General features: G+C 41.9%; 1 protein-coding gene and 1 long non-coding RNA gene across 2 annotated transcripts in view; one reads left to right on the plus strand and one right to left on the minus strand.

The window, feature by feature from the left end:
- The window catches only part of npas3 (neuronal PAS domain protein 3), a 1,500,089-nt gene that overhangs the window by 89,009 nt on the left and 1,389,972 nt on the right, over nucleotides 1-21,108 (minus strand). The window contains exon 7 of the mRNA XM_078562825.1: nucleotides 143-261. Coding sequence (XP_078418951.1) covers nucleotides 143-261 — 119 coding nt within the window. The remainder of the gene's footprint in view (nucleotides 1-142; nucleotides 262-21,108) is intronic.
- The window catches only part of LOC144693223 (uncharacterized), a 71,385-nt gene continuing 52,348 nt past the window's right edge, over nucleotides 2,072-21,108 (plus strand). Inside the window, exon 1 of the long non-coding RNA XR_013579497.1 lies at nucleotides 2,072-2,126. This is a non-coding gene — a long non-coding RNA (uncharacterized LOC144693223). The remainder of the gene's footprint in view (nucleotides 2,127-21,108) is intronic.

Raw genomic sequence — 21,108 nt, forward strand, 5'->3', positions numbered from 1 at the left:
AACAGCTAGATGAATGCCTCACAGCTGAAGAAAAAATATACAAATTATTATATTTTATATGTTCAACTGCAAATATTATGGATTCTTGGCAACTAAAATTCAATCAGTTTCCCAGTTGGGAGATTATTAAATAGTTATTTACCTTATAGCCTGATGATTTGATATGAACTCCCCTCTTGGTCAGTGTTGACTTCATTCTTATAAAAAATGATCGTTCCAAGCTGTTGTCGATAGTCAGCAAAGTTGGGCTAGTAGATTCTACTGTAGAACAAAAACAAATGGCATTAGTGATGTGGTTTTGATCATATAAGCTCCAATTTTCCCATGATTTTATTTGGAAGTAGGCCTAGATTTTTCTTTTGCAATCAATGTTTTTGTCATCACTAGCTAGCAGTAAAGAAGGTATTTCCAGCTTTTCTGTGCAATGTATATTTTGGTTCCAAAATTATATATTTAGGAAACCAATCATTAAATTTTAAAAATGTCCTAGGAGAAAGAGGAATAATATTGCAGAACAAGGATTAGAACCCATTTAGCTTGCACGATACATTATTCACACGGATTAGTGCCTTGACGACAGTTTACTTTCCTGATGGAAAACTCAATTTCACAGCCTCAATCTTTCCCTCTCATGGTGGTGACAGAAATTGGGCAACTAGTGATGTTCCATGTAATATGCAAAGTTTAGAGGACAGCTTACTATAAGATGTATGCAGACATCTTTAGTAGTAAACAGTAATATTTTGTGACGGTTGATATTCCGCAAACTCAACCATTCCCATTCATTTGACAGATCCTATACAAGAAGAGAGTAAAAATTTGTAAAAGATAATCCACTTCTTTATCTTCATGTTGTAACATTTCAGAAGAATAGCAGAGCCGTGAATTCAATTATTGATAATTTCAACTTTGTAATGACATCCTATTGATAAGTTACTTCCCGTATTTTTTTTTTGAAAATTCCCATTTTTGAAGGCTCTAATTTTGTCTTTCTGAAGTTACAACCATTTTTCCTTATTCAAGGGTAAAGTGGTGCAATGCTATAAATTTAGCACTTTGACTTCTACCGATTAAAAAATGAATTACTATAAAATTCTTCTCATCATCTAACACACTATAATATGCCAACAGCTTTTTAATTTTATTTCATGGAGTCTGTAATGCACTATCTAGGCAGAAACTTCAACTGTAAGAGTTTAATTCAGCCCTCTAATCCAATCACATCAACCTTATTTTTCTTATCAGAGATTCTCATTTTGAATTAAATGAGCTCATTAGTTTTAATCAAAGCCAGAAAGATCAAAACTTACACTTAAATGCTTCAGATCAGAACTGTCACTCAGCCGTGTAGTTCTATTTTGTGAAAGCATAAGATCAGAGCCCCTTGGAGCTGTTTTTTCCCAAGGAATGCTGATAGTATGAGAATGATAGATGTCTCTGGAATTAATTCAGTTCTCCCCCCAGTATGGTATGCAGAAAGCTCAGTGACCTATCCAGCAAAACTGCAGCTTTGGTACATTGGTGAGAACTGAGAGTTAATGAGATCTATTTGAGAAACAGGAGTATCTTATAACTGGCCAGTATGTAGAAACCAAGAAGAAAGATTTCCACTGTTTTTCCAATTACACTGAAATCATAAATGTAATCTTTATACATGTATTCATACATTTGTGATGAACACCAAATGCCCAAACTCTTACTTCTCACCACGCCACTACTTCCACCAAACCAGGTGAAGACAAGATTGGCTGTGCTTGATTGCACTGTTTCCCATGGATCACTAGCCTGCCAACATTATAATCTAGGTTGATGCTCGAAAACTGGAGGTTTTCCGTGTGCAACTGAAGTGCTAATGCTTCTACTGCTGATACTGTTAGTTTATTTTAAAAGCAAGCAGTTTATTTCCCTACTGAGAGTCTGATCTTTCCCAATGGTGATGTTTTTAACCCTCAGGGTTTGGCAGGCACATGAGGTATCTGAATAAAGCAGGGGGAAGCCTCATAATTTATTTGAGACTGGGTCTTATGACTTCAATCAAACCTTAATTCAATTTTCACTGAGTTTGAGCAACAAAGCCACCATGGTTTTTCTGTCAGGCTGAGCAGGGAGACAGAAGAGGTATTCAGGTAAGTGAAAAACTTGTGGGCATAGGAGGATCAGGCCTGCTTCTTTGGGCCCCACAATGAAAGCCCAGGACTCCCCTCTGTCAATGCGAGAACGCCTTCCTGCCATTTACCTGCAGCCAACGGATGTTCAAGTGCTGCCTGATCTTTCCCTGCTGACAGCTGTTCTGTGTAGTTTGGTAAATGACAAGTCATAGAGTCATATGTACCTAACTATTCTATAGAGTACCTAACTATTCTAATCCCATTTTTCAGCACTAGGCCCATAGCCTTGTATGCCATAGCACTGGCAAGTGCACATCCAAATACTTCTTAAATGTTATGAGGGTATCTGCCTCTACCATCCGTTCAGGCAGTGAGTTCCAGATTCCCACCACCCTCTGGGTGAAAAAGTTCTTCCTCACATCCCCTCTAAACCTCTTGCCCCTTACCTTAAATCTATGCCCCCTTGGTTATTGATCCTTCCACCAAGGGGGAGAGTTCCATCCTGTCTATCCTATCTAATTTACTGGCCCATTTTTCAGCTTTAAACCTTGCATGAAGGTTGATGGATGGCTAAAATCTATTGTTTCAACTTAAAATCAGGGGAGAGTGCGAACGCAGTCCTTGTCCAAGAGACAACTCTTGGATTGTTTTGAATCATCTATTGGAAGCCACCCAAATGAGACTGACAAAGAACTCCTATGCCTCTTGCTCTAAACGAGAAAATTTCATCAACTTTGCTTCCACCTTTCACCCCTCCCTTATCTCCACATGGTCCATCTCTGACTCAACCTTTCCCTTCCTCAACTTCTCTATCTTCTTTTCAAGAACCCACCAATATTTACTAAAAGCCCACTGGCTTTCTCGGCTACCATGATTATATTTCCTCCCACCCCACTTTCTGTAAGGAATCTCTTCTATTTTCCCAGTTTCTTTTTGTCATCAGAACACATCCAATGGAGACAAGCTTCCACACCATAGCTTGTGAAATGTATTCCTTTTGCAACCGAGGATTCTTCTCCACTGTGGTTAACAAGGTCCCATGTCCTGTTCACCCCATTTCATGTTCTTTTGCCCTCATCTCTTCTTCCTCCCTCTCTGAACCATGACAGGGTCCCTTCACCCTCACCTTCTACCTGCTCCCCCACCTCACCCCAGCCTCCATATTCAATGGATCATCCCTTGTTATTTCCACCACCTCCAGCAAGATGCCACCACAAAATGCATCTTTCCTTCCTCTCCCCTTTCAATATTCCAAAGGGACTATTGCCTCTGTATAACCTTTGTTCATTACCCTAAAACTTGCTCTCTTTCTCTTAGAACTTGCCTATCCTAGCACAGGAGTTGCTATACTTTCCCCTTTCATCTTCTCGCTTCTCATTGACAAGGGCCCCAAATGCTCCTTCCAGCTGAAACAAGGATTTACTTGTACTTCTTTCAGTTTAGCTTCTTCTACGTTGACAAAACTAAATCAGATTGGATTATCACTTTGCTGAACATTTCTGTTTGGTCTGCAAGGATTTCTTGGAATTTTTGGTTCCTTGATTCTGATCTGGTTCCTTCCAGATCATCCATGATCCTATGGATTGGCTGAGCAAGCTCAAAGTGCCGAATGGCCTAATCCTGCTCCTAAGTCCTATGTTCCTATGTTGCCACTTTAACTAACCATCCCGCTCCCACACTGACCTCTGTATCTTTGGTCTCCTACATTGTTCCATTGAAGTGGAATGGAGACTTGAGGAGCAGAATCTCATCCTTGTACTAGGCATTTACAGCCTTCCAGATTCAACATTGAGTTTAACTTTAACCCGTAACCGCCACTTCCATTTTCTTAGGACAGGTGCTGGTATTTGAGGATGGCTGCACACAGGCATGGCACGAGGAAGAGGCTTGGACTGATGCTTGGGTTGGGGATCCTCCATCAGTACACAATTGCAATAAACTAGCTATCTAAATACTGTGGCTACAAGAGCAGGTCAGAGGCTGGGAATTCTGAAGTCCTGGACCCCCTACCTACCGGCACTGTAGGTTAGGTTTACGCTACCTACACTAGGTGGATCACAGTGGTTCAAGGCAGTGGCTCACCCCCAGCTTTTCAAGTGCAATTAAGTATGAGCAACAAATGTTGATCTTGGCAGCGATGCTCACATCCCATGAAAGAAAAGAAATTGGCAAGCTAGTCTGCACTCGGGGATCCACCTGCCTTTCCCCTGCATTGTTCCTGGCCCACGTAAGCCTCTTTGCCAAATTTTTCATGTTTCCCTCATCATTTGCTAGTGTGCTGAAACCATTTACACCTCCTCTGGACCATTATTTGTTTCTATACTTGTCCCAGGAAGTCTTGTGATGAAGCACGCTCGGCCAACATCAACACACGTCATTTCATGCTTGAGCAGGTCAGGTGCACACCCACCTGCCCGCCAAGCGAAAATATCTGCCCCAGCTTTTTCAATTGCTCCAAAACTGAAATCCTGTGCTCTTGTCTTTCTCCCTCTCTTGCTGTTCTATGCTTTTTGTCTTTCTCCCTCTCGCTTCGTTGTATATTGTTGTATTATCTGTAAAGAGGCAGTGGCATAGTGATATTGTCACTAGACCCAAGGTATGCTCTGGGGACCCAGGTTCTAATCCCACCATGACAGGTGGTGAAATTTGAATTCAATAAAAATCTGGAATTACGAGTCTGATGCTGACCACAAAACTACTGCTGTAAAAACCCATCTGGTTCACTCATGCCCTTCAGAGAAGGAATTCTGCTGTCCTTACCTGGTCTGGCCTACATGTGACTCCAGACCCACAGCAATGTGGTTGATTCTTAAATGCCCTCTGAACAAGGGCAATTAGGGATGGGCAGTAAATGCTGGCCTAGCCAGTGATGCCCACATCCCATGAATAAATAAATTTGTAAATGGCTAGGAACTAATTGTTGTGTTCCAAGGGCTACATTTCACAGCTGCGTTACAGACTCATGTGAAGTGGAACAGAATCAGTTCAACCTGGTCCTTCTATTGTACCAGACAGCATGGCAAAATTAAACATAAAGAGTTTCTCATCTTTCCAAGCTTAACGCATGATTATTAACAACATCTGGGAACCAAAAGACAATAAGAACATATAGCATCTATCCAAAGTAGAACATATTTCTTTGTTTGTCTCTGTCTCTTTTTCTAAAGCAGGACAATAAGCAGTCTCACAACATAATAAAAAGTAATAAATAATAAAACATATACATAAAAACAGATGTAAAATGAGAGCCACAATGACAAATGTAACAGTGGGAGAGCCAGCATTTGATAGCTGCCTTCTAGAGAGATTTCTAAACTCCTTAGGATGCTGGATTTGCCTGAGGGCTGTCATGATGATGTCTGTTTGGACTTATGAATTGGATAATATATGGAACTCAGGTACGATACTGAAAGGTGCACTTTGTACTACATATTGAGTCACCTGACCTGGGTTTGAAGGTCATTAAGCACATGTTAAGGACTTAACCAGCATAAATGATGTTGTTCTTGCAGTTCATTCTGTGACTTTGAGTGTTGTTCTTTCAGCCTGAGATGTGACATTGGTGACGAGGATTTAGGATTGTGTCATGGCATTTGTTGGAGCTGATATGTCTGCTGTCCAGGGAATTGAGCCATTTGATAAGATGGGTGATGCCAGTACTGAGAGCATGAAATGGAAAGCATGGCTGGAGGAGCTCGAAGCGTATGCTGACAGTCAGTCTGTTTTTGGGTGGGGCAACGGTGGCACAGGAAGCACAGCAACGGGCCTTATTGCTGTCCAATGTGGGTGCTTTAGTGAGGGAGACTTTCAAGACGTTGCCTGACACAGGAGAAAAGGCAGATTATGAGCATGCAGTGAAAGTTTTGCAGGACCATTATGCGGTGACACCAAATTCCACATTTCAACAGCATGTTTTCCCCTAGATGAGACAGAAAGAGGGGGAAACAGTCGCTCAATTTGTGATCTGCCTGAGGCAGATGTCGGATGGATGGAATTATGTTGCAAAGGATCTGAATAACCAGATAATGGGTCAGGGGGTCCAACATTACAAATTGGATAAGCTGAGGCTTAAGCTATTGGAAAGAGGAGGTGACAATGTTGGATGACACTTTGTCAATAGCAGGTACATTGGAAGCAGCGGATGGACAATTTCACAGCATGAAACTTAGTCCCAACCCTGCCATTGGGACGGCAAAAGCTGAGGTTAACTGAGTGGCACAATGGAATCCAGGTACCCGTAAATGTAAACAGCAAAAGTCTTGAGATAAAAGCAAAATACTGCGGATGCTGAAAATCTAGAACAAATACAAAAATACCTGGAAAAATCAGCAGGTCTGACAGCATCTGCAGAGAGGGATACAGTTGATGTTTTGAGTCCGTATGACCCTTCATCATAACTAAGACATATAGAAATGAGATGAAATATAAGCTGGTAGAAGTGGGTGGGACAGGAGTGCTCGATAGGGAGCCAGTGATAGGTGGAGGCCAAGAAGAGACTGCCAAAGATGTCATTGACAAAAGGACAAAGGGGTGTTGACGGTGGTGATATTATCTAAAGGATGTGCTAATGGGGACATGAAGGGAAGCAAGCTAGTGGCAGATGGCCCTAGTGGAGGTGGGGTGGAGGGAAGGGATCGAAATGGGCTAAAAGGTGGAGATGAAACAATAGATCGAAACAAATTTAAAAATAGGAGGGAAACGAAAAAAATATAGTTGTAAAAAAAATTATAAATTATTGGAAAAAGTGGGATTGGAAAGGGGGTGGGGATGGAGGAGAGAGTTCATGCTCTGAAATTGTTGAACTCAATATTAAGTCTGGAAGACTGTAAAGTGCCTAGTCGGAAGATGAGGTGCTGTTCCTAGAGTCTGCGTTGAGCTTCACTGGAACATTGCAACAGGCCAAGGACGAACATGTGGGCATGAGAGCAGGGTGGTGTGTTGAAATGACAAGCAACAGGGAGGTCTGGGTCATGCTTGCGGACAGACCAAAGGTGTTCTGCAAAGTGGTCACCCAGTCTGTGTTTGGTCTCTCCTATGTAGAGGAGACCGCATTGGGAGCAGGGAATGCAGTGGACTAAATTGAGGGAAGTGCAAGTGAAGCACTGCTTCACTTGAAAGGAGTGTTTGGACCCTTGGAAGGTGAGGAGGGGGGAAGTAAAGGGGCAGGTGTTGCACCTTCTGCGGTTGCATGGGAAGGTGCCGTGGGATGGGGTTGAGGTATAGGGGGTGATGGAGGAGTGGACCAGGGTGTCCTGGAAGGAATGATCCCTGCGGAAAGCCGCCGGGGGGGTGAAGGGAAGATGTATTTGGTAGTGGCATCATGCTGGAGTTTGCGGAAATGGCGGAGGATGATCCTTTGAACGCGGAGGCTGGTGGGGTGATAAGTGAGGACAAGGGGGACCCTATCATGGTTCTGGGAGGAGAGGAAGGTGTGAGGGCAGATGCAAAGTCTTGAGAGTGTTTCAGATATGGCTACTTGGGCCACTATGGAAAAAGTGCCTGCTGCCCTGCCCAGGGAAAAATATGCAGAAAATGTGGAGGCAAAGACCATTTTGCCAAGATGTGCAGAAGCAAGCTGAACAGAGAGGGAAGCCTGGCAAACCACATTAAGGGAAGAGAGATGAAAGTAGCATAACTAAGACGATGCAGAGAGTGAGGACATCAATAGCAATCATGGATACATGTTCCTGTCAACAGGAGTAACCATGAGAAAGTTCCAATGATTGTTAAAAGCAAAATATTGCAGATGTTGGAAATCTGAAATAAAAACAGAAAATGCTGAAAATGCTCAGCAGGTCTGGCAGCATGTGTGGAGAGAAAAACAGAGTTAACGTTTTGAGTGCGTATGACTCTTCAGAGCAGTGATTGTTGGTGGTGTTGAAGTGAACATTATTGTAGATTCAGGCAGTGACAGTAATGTCATCGATAGAGCACTGTGGGAGGAAACGAAGACAAAGAGAATCAAGTGCACATCTCAAAAATGTGTCAAAAAGCTCTATTCTTACACTTCTAAAACCCCACTTCAAAACATTGGTGCTTCATTGTGGATATGAGGGCTGGGGGGGGGGTGGAATGTAGAGGCAGAATTTGTAGTGATCAAGGAGGATAGTGAGCTTCTTCTGAGCACAGAAACTGCCAAAGACTTTTGGGTGTTGCACATTGGATTGAAAATGAGTTCTGTGAAACCCTATGTCAAGTTTAGAGAGGAGTTTGGACCAGTGTTCCAAGGAATTGGGAAGTTACACATCCGGCAAGTGAGATTAACCATTGACGAAAACATAAAGCCTGTAGCTCAGTCTGTATGCAGAACACCTTTTTGGTCTGAGAGCGAAAGTTGAGGCAAAGATCAAGGAACTGATTGACCAAGAATCATAGAGCCAGTTGAAGGACCAACACCATGGGTGAGCCCTGTTGTGGTCGTGCCTAAGCCAAATGGTGACATCAGACTCTGCGTTGACATGCGACAGGTGAATGTAGTGGTAGAGATAGAAGGTCACTGAATTCCCACTGTGGAAGAAGGCTTTCAAGAGTAAGCAGGGTATTTTCCATATTAGACTTGAAGTGGGGATACCATCAGCTGGAGCTTCATCCTGATTCAAGGAAGGTGACAACTTTTGTCACTCATTTTGGAAATGCATGCTGAAGGCCCAAGAATCATTGACTATGCAAGCCGATCTCTAACAGATGTGAAGAGATATTCTCAGATAGAGAAATAGGCCTTAGGATTGGAGTGGGCATGTGAAAGATTCCATGCATACTTGTTCAGCATTAAGTATGAATTAGTGATGGATCACAAGCCATTAGAGATGATTTATTCCCCCAGATCCAACCCATGTTTTGAGACCCAGCAGTACAAGTACATGGTGGTTCACTTTGCTGGAAAGATGAACATTAGTGGCCCGCTGTCATGACTACGGAGGAAGGATACAACACACATATCCTCACTAGAGAGGGAAGCTGAATCATTTATGAGGTTTGTGGCAGTTCATGCTACACCCAGAGCAATGACAATCAGAGAGATCCAGAATTGGATAACATCAGACAGAGAATCCAAGTTGGAAACTGGGAGAATTGCCCAATCAAGGCATACATCGCTGTACGAGATGAACATAGCACAGTTGGGAAGGGTGTTCTCAGGGGCAGCAGACTTGCAGTGCCACAAAAGCTTAGGCCTAGTCTGGTGATGCTAGCTCATGAGGGTCACTTGGGAGTGGTTGGTACTAAGCAAAACTTACGAACCAAAGTATGGTGGCCAGGGATGGAGAAAGATGTGGAACAGTTTGCTAAAACATGTCATGAATGTCAACTTGTCAGCAGACCCAATCTACCAAAACAGTACGCAGCACATTGTTACCAGCTGGACCATGGGAGGATATAGCAGTTGACGTCTTAGGCCCTTTTCCATCAGGAGAGTCCATTCTAGTGGTGATTGGCTACTAAAGCCATTACTATGAGTATATTGTGATGAAGCCTACAACAGCAGAGAAAATTGTGAATGCATTGACTGAAATATTTGCAAGGCATTGTCTACCAGTAACTCTGCATTCACACAATTAATTTCACAGATCTTTGCAGATTATTTGTAAATCACAGGCATTCACCACCACAAAGTAACCCCTAATGGCCACAGGCAAATGGGGAAGTGGAATGCCAAAACCAACCCTTAGAGAAACAGCTGAGGATTGCTCAGGCTGAGGGAAAAGATTGGAAGGAGGTGTTGCTGTCATATGTAGCCATGTATAGTGCAACTCCACAATGGCAAACTACAATGACAAAGAGTCTAGTTCAGCTGCTATTTGGACACAAAATACATACCAAGATGCCAGAGCTGAGGGATTACTTAGGGACTACAGAGCTGAACTGAGTGTTGATTAGAAAAAATCATGATGCAGAGAAAAAGAGTGCTGCAAAATTTTATGCAGACCAGAGAAGGGGAGTTAGACAGCCTGGTGTGATGTCAGGTGATGAAGTACTGCTGAGACGGGCGGGTCTGAGTAAGGTGGATACACCATTTTACCCCGAGACATACACTGTCATCACCAAGAAGGGAAACATTGTGACTGTGCAGTCACCTGAAGGAATACTGTATGACAGAAATTCTTCATCTGTCAAAAAATATTATGGTGGCAAAGACACAGCAGCAGATGAACCAGATGTAGGGGCTGGGGCGAAGCTGACATCCAGCAATCCAGAAGTCCAGGCCAGCGATGCTGATGGCAGGCACACTAGCTGATATCTAAAGGGAAATGCATTGTTTCCAGAGAGAATTATTACACTTTCTAATCATTATTTGATGACCAGAGTTCCTGAGACAGTGGGCAGACCACGGCGCAAGGGTAGACCACCAAAGTGATATGGAGATTTTGTCTGATTTAGCAACAGAACATGAAGTTGGAGCAATGTTTTGTGATTTAAAACAAGGTGATTTCAAGTTGAAAAACAACAAATCTTGACACAAAGCATCACAATGTGTCTAATTGTGAGGGTTTATGTGTTGTGATTATGTTCAAAACAAAAAGGACGTTCACCGAACACTGCTCTTATGATTTAGAAGTTCCTGTTTGCGATGTTTGCAAATACACGAGAAAGCAATTGGATTGGATCATTAAGGTGCATGGAATTACATACTGATGATCACTGCAAGAGATGCCACATATAAATGGTGAAAAACAGTTCCAGAAAGAGAAATACTAAACAAAAACTGAAACTATGTTGGACTGAACTTACCTGACATTTGTACTTGAAGAAATTCATGAGTGTAAATTAGGGAAATAATGATTTGTTAAGTTTGTTTGCAAAATTAATTGTATGTTTAGTAAGGGCGTCTAAGCTACATACACAAAACAAAAACACATGGACATGTTTTTGGTCTAATAAGGGAGCGATGTCGTGATGATAGCTGGCTGTGTGTGTGGACCGTATTAGATATTATATGGTACTCAGATATGATACTGTAAAGTACACTTTGTACTACATATGGGGTTACCTGACCCTAGGGGTTGAAGGTCAGATGGTACATGTTAGGGAGTTAGCCAGCATAGCAGATTAGATGATGTTGTTAAATTTATAACTTCAAGCGTTGTTGTTTCAGCCTGAGATGTGACAAGGGCCACATGCAGCTGGTGAGGAAAGCTTCCCAAATTCCATTCAACTACATGGTGAGCTGCCTTCAGAGGAGAGGCAGGCATTGGCAACTCACCCAAATATTACAATGCGGCATGAGGAATAATTTAAGACAGTCCTTGAATCTGCAGGTTTGGATGTGTCCTGGAAACATGCCATCAGTCACTTGCTCAAAAAGGGCCCATAACAAATTTAGGCTATAGTAGATAGGACATGGAGCAGGTATGTCAAAAGCAGGTTATTATGATCAGGACATCTGATCATTATAATCTAATCACTGCCTTTTAATTTTAGTTAATGGAATCCACAGCTTCATTTAGGTTTCTGTCAGATGCTCATGGTTTTCTGACAGAAAGTGTAATTAATTTAAAAATCAGTCTGATGATGCATTTAAAATATTCACATCCCCACTTTTGTTATGTAAAGCAGAACAGAGCAATTATTAGATAAATGGTACATGTGTTTGACTTGAAACTAAATATAATACCCAAACAAGTGAACCCTTGTTCAATATATTGGTTGAACAAATTTCAAGGCTGCTAAATAATATAAGTATCACTAATGTTAAGATATCTGCTCTGAAAAAATGGCAACATGTTACAATGCTATTAACTGGTCACTTTAGTCTCAGTTCTTAAGATGTATTAAATGAGAAAATAAAACATTCATTGTTCAATTCAATAAAATAAGGTAGATTAATATATATGACAAAAATTGACCATTAAAATGTAATTCAATAGTTTTAGTACAATAGCTGCATAAACAGGATGCTTTTGAAAATTTTAAAACAAAGTGCAACATATCAAAGTATGAAGTGTGGTCAACAGATAAGAGCAATTTAAAATTTATTTATTACTGGTCAATCTTCCAAAGCATTCTATATGGAAGAGGAAATATGAATTTTAATAGGAGTTGGAATTGATTTTTTTTTTTCCCCCGTTCATTCTCATTCCGCAGCTGAGGTGTTATAAGTACAAAAAACACAAGAAATAGGGGCAGAGTAGGCCATTTGGCCCTTCAAGCCTGCACCATTATTCAATAAAATCATGATCGATCTGTTTGTGGCCTTAACTCCACCTTCCTGCCTGCCGTCCAAAACCCTTGACTCTCTTGTAGATTGAGAATCTGAAGTGGGAACCTTGTTAAAATGTGATAAATAGGACTCAATGACATCCACAGAACCTTAATGACATCTTGTTGTGTACTGAATGAGGACTTGCAGTAGTCGTCAGTTGGGAAAGAAGTGAAACTTCTAAAAGATAAGTTTAAATCTATCTTTGATGTAGGAAGTTATCCCCTGGGTCTCACAAGGACAGTGTCAGTTTCTACTTCCTCAGATTCATACCTCCTTTCCCCATGCAAGACCATGCTGAACGCCCATCTCCACAAGCATTGTCTGAGTGCTGCAAGAGGCCTTTGGCCCAACCTTAGCTTGCTGACAGTTAAGGGGCAATTTCTTTGTGCCTGGTTTAAGCATAGCTTCTGCTTGGGGTGGAAATGGGGACCTGTCATTAATATTAGCTAGGCCTACCAAGGAGACACCTGGGCGAGTAGCCCATGCATCACACCAGTTTCCTATCTGAGAGTCTAAATTCCACCTAAGGAGTCAAAATTGAGTGTAGTCTTCAGGTGAAATGAGATTAGAGGATGTTTGATAAGTGGACTGGATCATATCAACATAATTTGGTTCCTATTTTAATGTCATAATGTGATCCTTAATTTATATAATACTCTGATTTTATTTTATTAATTATAGTTAATAACTATTTTTTCATAGCAGTCAGCTCACCAATTAGATACTGACTGAATCAAGATGTAGGAAATGACCTTACGGTTGAAATAGAAAGTCTCTCCCACAATTAAGTAGACACTATTCAATGTCTAACATGTCTAATAAGCATTTTTTGATGCCTAGAACAGTTACTAGAATTATCTGCCCTTTCTCTGTTTGGACAGATATGAAGGAAACAGAGACATTGTACAGAAACTTTTATTTTCAACAGCAGCAAAGATTTCCAGCTTTCATGCTGAATTGCCTGCAGCTAATTGAGTAGATGATGGTTGTCCATTGACTGGGTAATCCCAGGTGTAGATGAATTTGTTTTGCACCTTGATTTTCATCTTCAATTTGTGAGGTTGAACAGCCAGATTGCTGACTATATCACCTGTCACCCTAGCTATATTTTGTGCCAGAAGTATCATTGTATAGTGAGGCATCTATGCTCCAACTGCATTATGTCCTGATAGAGGGGCAAAGGAACTGTCTCACCTTATTTGTTAAAAACTTATATTTTCCATGCAGATCCACAAAGAGCTTTAAAATGTCTCAGGGCTAACTGTAATGTTCTGAGTTAGAGTCTGTTGATATGTAGGTGGGCTCATTGCAGTTCACCTACTGAGCTCAATCACTCCGAATATGGCCGCAACCAGTATGGTAAAGCATCAATTACCATCATGAGTGAAGAGGCACCAACTGCACTAAGATTCCTTTAAGAACATTAAGGTCTCAAATCCAGCTAAAAAGTGAGAAATAATAGCAATTTATGAGGAGCTCACTGTTTGAGCAAGGTGATCAGTATGCATTCCACAACAAAGAAGAAGGTATATTTTGCTGACATTTTTTGCTGACATAGCCCAACCATGGCTAACAAAAGAAATTAAGGATTGTATTAGATCCAAAGAGGAGTCATATAAAGTTACTAGAAAAAGTAGCAAGCTTGAGGATTGGGAGCAGTTTAGAATTCAGCAAAGGAGGACCAAGAAATTGATTAAGAGGGGAAAAATAGAGCATGAGAGTAACCTTGCAAGGAACATAAAGGAGGACTGTAAATGCTTCTTTAAGTATGTAAGAAGGAAAAGATTAATGAAGACAAATGTAGGTCCCTTACAGTCCAAAACTAGAGAATTTATAATAGAAAACAAGGAAATAATAGAGCAATTAAACAACTACTTTAGTTCTGTCTTCACGGAGGAAGACACAAATAATTTCCTAGAAATACTAGGGAACCAAAGGCTGAGTGAGAAGGAGGAGCTGAAGGAAATTAGTATTACTAAAAAAATAGTGCTGGAGAAATTAATGAGACTGAAAGCCAATAAATTCCCAGGGCCTGATAATTGACATCCCAGGGTACTAAAGGAGATGGCCATGGAAATAGTGGATGTGTTGGTTGTCATCTTCCAAAATTCTGTAGATTCTGGAACAATCCTGGCAGATTGGAGGGTGGCAAATGTAACCCCATTATTTAAAAAAGGAGGGAGGGAAAAAACAGGGAATTACAAACCAGTTAGCCTAACATCAGTGGTAGGGAAAACATTACAGTTTATTATAAAGGCTGTGACAACAGGGCACTTAGAAAATATCAACAGGATTAGACAAAATCAACATGGATTTATGAAAGGGAAATCACGTTTGCCAAACCTACTGGAGTTTTTTGAGGATGTAACTAGCAGGATAGATAAGGGAGAACCAATAGATGTGGTGTATTTGGATTTTCAGAAAGTTTTTGATAAAGTCCCACACAAGAGGCACAAAATTAAAGCACATGGGATTGGGAGTAATATATTGGCTTGGTTTGAGAATTGGTTAGCTGACAGGAAACAGCGAGTAGGAATAAATGGGTCTTATTCGGAATGACAGATGGTGACTCGTGGGGTATCACTGGAACCAGTGCTTGGGCCTCAGCTATTCACAATATATATCAATGATTTGGATGAGGGAACCAAATGTAATATTTCCAAGTTTGCTGATGATACAAAATTAGGTCAGAGTGTGAGTGGTGAGGGAGATGTTAAGAGGCTTCAAGACGATTTAAGAAGTTGAGTGAGTGGGCAAATACTTGGCAGATGCAGTATAATGTGGATAAGTGTGACGTTATCCACTTTGGTTGGAAAAACAGAATGGCAGAGTATTATTTAAATGGTGATAGATTGGGAAATGTTGATGAACAAAGGGACCTGGGTGTCCTTGTACACCAATCACTGAAAGCAAGCATACAGGTGCAGCAAGCAGTTAAGAAGGCAGATGGTATGTTGGCCTTAATTGCGAGAGGACTTGAGTACAGGAGCAAGGATGTCTTACTGATTAGGCCTGTATTCACTGGAGTTTAGAAAAATGACAGGGGATCTCATTGAAACATATAAAATTCTGACAGGGATGGACAGACTGCATGCAGGGATGATGTTTCTTCTGGCTGGTGGGGGGTGGGTGGGTGGGGGGGATCTAGAACAAGGAGTCACAATCTCAGTATATGGGATAGGCCATTTAGGACCGAGATGAGGAGAAACTTCTTCGCTCAGAGGGTGGTAAACTTGTGGAATTCTCTACTACAGAAGGCTGTGGAGGCCAGGTCACTGAATATATTTAAGAAGGAAATAGACTGATTTACAGACTCTGAAGGTATGAAGAGGTATGGGGAGAGCGCGGGAGTATGGCATTGAGACAGAGGGTCAAACATGATCATATTGAATGGAGGAGCAGGCTCGAAGGGCCGAATGACCTACCCCTGCTTCTACTTTTCTACGTTTCTATGTTTCTTGCAAAAAAAGATACATTAATGCCTAAAGGGCTTCAATCCAGTATGAGGTCAAGAGGACTTGCTCCAGGCTTATTCAGAACAAGGTACTTTTTGGTTCTCAATTAACTATCATGTAACTGATGATGAAGTTGAGCTCCTGTACTGCAACAAGTATCTACTGCTGCTGTTTAAATAATCTATTAACAAGAAATTCTCACAAACCAATTATCTAAATACAAATAGAAATATAAGCACAGTGACTTCAGATGGGGTGGATGGATAAAAAATTAGTGAGCTCCCCAAGGACTGTAAAAATGATGCAGAGGAACTGCCACTTCGAAAATTGAACTTGAGATTGGTATAATAAAACCATAATTAGGCATCTTTCAGGTCAATTGGAGCCACAGTCAGTCTGTCCTCTTGTGCATCTCCACCTTCTTCACCACACCACTGGCAGCTGTGCTTTCAGCAATCTAGGTTCAATGCTCTGGAATTCCCTCCTTAAGTCCCTTAGTCCCTCCAAACCCTCTCCCCCTTAAGGAATTTCCTTTAAACCCCCTTTTGTGACCAAGCTTTTGGTCACCCCATCTTATATGTCCTTTGGCTCAGTGTCCGTTTTACACCTCAGTGAAGTGCTTTGGCACATTTTTGAATGTGCTATATTGTTTTAGTTGTAGGCTATCCGAAACGCTCCATGTTTAAAAGGGAGAAATTGGTGTCAGAATAAAGGGACCATCTTTGCTACAATCTGAATCTGTGTTGTGCATTGATAAGTAAGTGAGGCAATCAATTTGGATCTCCTAGGAATCACAGAATGTTACAGTGCAGAAGATGGCCATGTGGCCCATTATATCTGCACCGGCTCTCTGAATGAGCATTATGGCTTAGTGCCATTCTCCTGCCTTTTCCCCGTATCCCTGCACATTGTTTCTATTCCAATAATCATCTAATTCCCTCTTGAATGCCTTTAGTGAACCTGCCTCCACTACACTTCCAGGCAGTGCATTCCAGGCTTGAACCAATCGCTGTGTGAAAAAGTTTTTTCTCACATCACATTTGCTTCCTTTGCAAATCACTTTAAATCTGTGTCATCTCATTCTCAATCCTTTTATGAGCAGGGCAGTTTCTCTCTGTCTATTCTATCCAGCCCCTTCATGATTTTGAACACCACTATCAAATTTCCTCTTAGCCTTCTTCTCTCCAAGGAGAACAGTCCCAACCTCTCCAATCTATCCTCATAACTGAAGTTTCTCACCCCTGGAACTATTCTTGCAAACATCTTCTGCACTCTCCCAATGTGTTCACATCCTTCCTATTGTGTAGCGCCCAGAACTGTACACAATACACTGAGGTCTAACTAGTGTCTTATATAACTCAGCATAATCTCCCTGCTCTTATACTCTGTGCCCCTATTAGTAAAGCCCAGGATACTGTATGCTTTATTAACTGCTCTCTCCACCTATCATGCCACCTTCAATAATCTATGCACATATACACCCAGGCCCCTCTGCTCCTGGACCCCCTTAAGATTTGTACCCCTTACTTTATATTATCTCTCCATGTTCTTCCTACCAAAATGCATCACCTCATACTTCTCCACATTGAACTTCATCTGCCACCTATCTGCCCATTCCACTAACTTGTTTATGTTCTTTTGAAGTTTTATACTGTCCTCTTCACAATTTACAATGCTTCCAAGTTTCATATCATCCGCAAACTTTGAAATTGTTCCCTACACACCAAGATCTAGATCATTAATATATATCAGGAAAAGCAAGGGTCCCAATACTGACCCCTGGGAAATTCCACTACAAATCTTCCCCCAGCCCGAAAAATATACATTGACCAATGCCCCCTGTTTCCTATTACTCAGCCAATTTTTATCCATATCGTGACTGTCCCTTTTATTCCATGAGCTTTAACTTTTTTCACAAGTCTGTTGTGTGGCACTGTTTTGAATACCTTTTGAAAGCCCATATACACCACATTAGCAGCATTACCTTCATCAACCTTCACTGTTACCTCTTCAACAAACTCCAGCGAGTTAGTTAAACATGATTTCCCCTTTAGAAATTCATGCTGGATCTTCCTAATCAACCCAGATTTTTCCATGTAACTATTAATTCTATCCCAAATAATTATTTCAAGAAGCTTCCCCACCACTGAAGTTAAACTGACTGGTCTCTAATTGCTGGGCTTATCCTTACAATCTTTTTTGAACAAGACTTTTTGAACAAGGCTTGTCTCACCCATGAATCAACTCTCAATAAAGAGGTACACAATTTGTCTCCTGACCAGTGGCCATTCAATATCACAACCTTTGAACTATTGCAATTTAATCAGCAACCACTGTGCAACAAGTCAGTGGAGGCAAAACAGATCCAATTAATATTTTCTACCTTGAGCATTACCTTATATTGCTTTTGCCTTTGGCAGCAGTCCAAAATGCATTGAACATGATAAATCCCATGAAGGTCGCAGGTTGAGGCCTATTAGAGATTCAGAACAAATTCTTTACCTCAGGTTCAAAAGCTTCTCAAGCTGAACATTTAGACTCTGGCCACCTTACCAAAAATTGCATCAGAAAATTTGCCACTCTGATCAAACAAATGGTTACCTTGCTCTTCTCAGTATCTCACCTGTACATTAAAAACAAATCTTGTCAAATTTTCTTTCCTCTTGCCCTCTAAGTCATGAGCCATACTGGGATAATGGGCTGATAAGTGGAAAATAACATTGTGGCACACAAGTGTCGGGGAATGACCATCTCCAAATAGAATACCTAACCATCTTCCCTTGACATTTGATGGCATTGCCATCACTGAATCCCACACCATCTATCTCCTGGGTATTACCATTGACCAGAAATTTAACTAGACCAGCCATATAAATACTGTGGCTACAAGAGCAGGTCAGAGGCTGAGAAATTTGCAGTGAGTAACTTACTTCTTGACTCCTCAATGCCTGTCTACCATTTACAAGGCAGAAGTCAGGAATATGATGGAATACTCAAAAAAGGGTGTAATGATAAGCCCAGCAACTACAGTGCAGTCAGTTTAACCTCAGTGGTGGGGAAGCTTCTGGAAACCATAATTTGGGACAAAGTTAATTGATACTTGAGCAAATGCAGGTTAATTAAGGAAAGCCAGCATGGATTTGTTAAGGGCAAAGTGTGTTTAACTAAATTGGTGGATTTTTTTTTTAAATGAGGCAACAGAGAAGATTGATGAGAGTAATGCTGTTAATGTGGTGTACATGGACTTCCAAAAGGCAGTTGATGAAGTGCTGCACAAAAGAGCTCATGGAATGAAAGGGACAATAGCAACATGGGGCAGAATCTTCTGTTGGGCAGGCTGGCCGGGAGCGGCGCGGAGCTGATTGCCGTCCACGATCGGCTGTGCGCCACCATTTTATGTGGGCAAGCCAATTAAGGCCTGCCCAGCGTGACACGCGTCCTGTAGCGCTCAGTGCTACCTGTGCGGGCGGGGGGAGGAGGGAGAGTCGGGGCCTGCGCTCTTCCGCGTGCATGCACGCGAAAGAGTGCAGAAATCTCCCTGAGGCAGCGCCAAATAAGTTCAATTTGAAACTTAAAATAAAGAAAGACTGAATTATTTAGACATTTCCCCTCATGTGACAGTGGGGGTGCAAGAGCATAGGAACCTGGGTGTATATGTGCATAATCATTGGAGATAGCAGGATAGGTTGAGAGGGTGGTTAATAAAGCAAACAGCATCTTAGGCTTCATTATAGGGGTGTAGAGTACAAAAGTTATGTTAAACTTGTATAGAACACTGGTTCAGTCTCAACTTGAGTATTGGGTCTGATTCTGGGGGCCACACTTTAGAAAGGATGTGGAGGCATTAGAGAGACTGCAGAAAAGATTCATGAGAATGGTCCCAGTTACACAGATAGATTGGAGAAGTTGGGATTATTGTCTTTGGAGAAGAGAAGGTTGAGAGCAGATTTGATAGAGACACTTAAAATCATGAGGAGCCTGGACAGAGTAGATAGGGAGAAACTGCTCCCATTGGTGAAGGGATTGAGAACAAGAGGGTACACATTTAAGGTAATTGGCAAAAGGAGCAAAGGTGGCATGAGGAAAATTTTTCTCACGCAGCGAGTGGTTAGGATCTGGAATGCACTGCTTCAGAGTGTGGCAAAGGCATGTTCAATCAAAACATTCAAGAGGGATTTGGATTAGTATCTGAAAAGGGAGAATGTGTAGGGCTATGGAGAGAAGGCAGGGGAACAGCATTAGGTGAATCACAAGCACAGACACGATGGGTCAAACAGCCTCCTTCTGTGCTGTAACAATTCTGTGATACTCTCTACTTGCCTGGATGAGTACAGCTCCAGCAACACTTAAGAAGCATGCCATCATCCAGGACAAAACAGTTCACTTGATTGGCACCCCATTATACCACCTTATATATTCAGTCCCTCCACTACCAAAGTACAGTGGCAGCAGCGTGTACCATCTACAAGATGGATTGCAGCAATCAAGACTCCTTTGAAAGCACTTTCCAAACCCGCAGCCTCTACCACCTAGAAAGACAAGGGCAGCAGGCACATGGGAACATCACCCCCTGCAAGTTTCCCTCCAAGCCACACACCATCCTGACTTGGAACTATATCACCCTTCCTTCACTTTCGCTGGGCCAAAATTCTGGAACTCTCTTCCTAACAGCAGCACGAGTGCGCCTATAACACATGGACTGTAGTGTTTCAAGAAGTCAACTCGCCGCCACCTTCTTGAGGACAATGATGCTCACATTCCATGAACAAATAAAAAAAAAGATGAGGCTGAATTTTACGATGGCATTTCATGATGGCGGCAGGGGACCCGCCGCCAAAGCCGAATTTTGGTGCGAGGGGTTGTTGATGGTGGTGGTGGGCAAACCTGCTTCCACAGTCAGTGGAACTGCATCATACTGGTGGAAGCCACTTAAGTGGCTGCAGCCAGAGCTGCTCTTCCTATTAAAGATGGTGGTCCACCCTGAGGGCTGCTGGCCCAATCAAACGGCCACAGCTCAGCAACCTTACCAGCACCAAACCTACTGTACCTTGCAATTTCTCCACACAGTGGAGGGCCCTCCCCGCCACTGGTGAAATGTAATCGAAGGCAGGAAAGGGCCCTTAATTGGCCACTTAAATGGCTAAACTGGGCTCCAGAAAGTTGGGCCCTCTGCCAGCTTTCCCACTGCTGCCTAGATGGCATGACTGCTGGAAGACTGCCTTCCTGCACTATCTTGTCAGCCTTCAAGCCTCTCGGCCCATCAGCCCAAGTGGCTGTTTTTCATGGACTAGTCTTGGCAGTCAGTCTCAATAGACTCCTTTGCCATCCATTATGGCTAAAACCAATT

Source organism: Cetorhinus maximus, chromosome 18, assembly GCF_964194155.1.
Source record: "Cetorhinus maximus chromosome 18, sCetMax3.hap1.1, whole genome shotgun sequence".
NCBI lineage: Eukaryota > Metazoa > Chordata > Chondrichthyes > Lamniformes > Cetorhinidae > Cetorhinus > Cetorhinus maximus.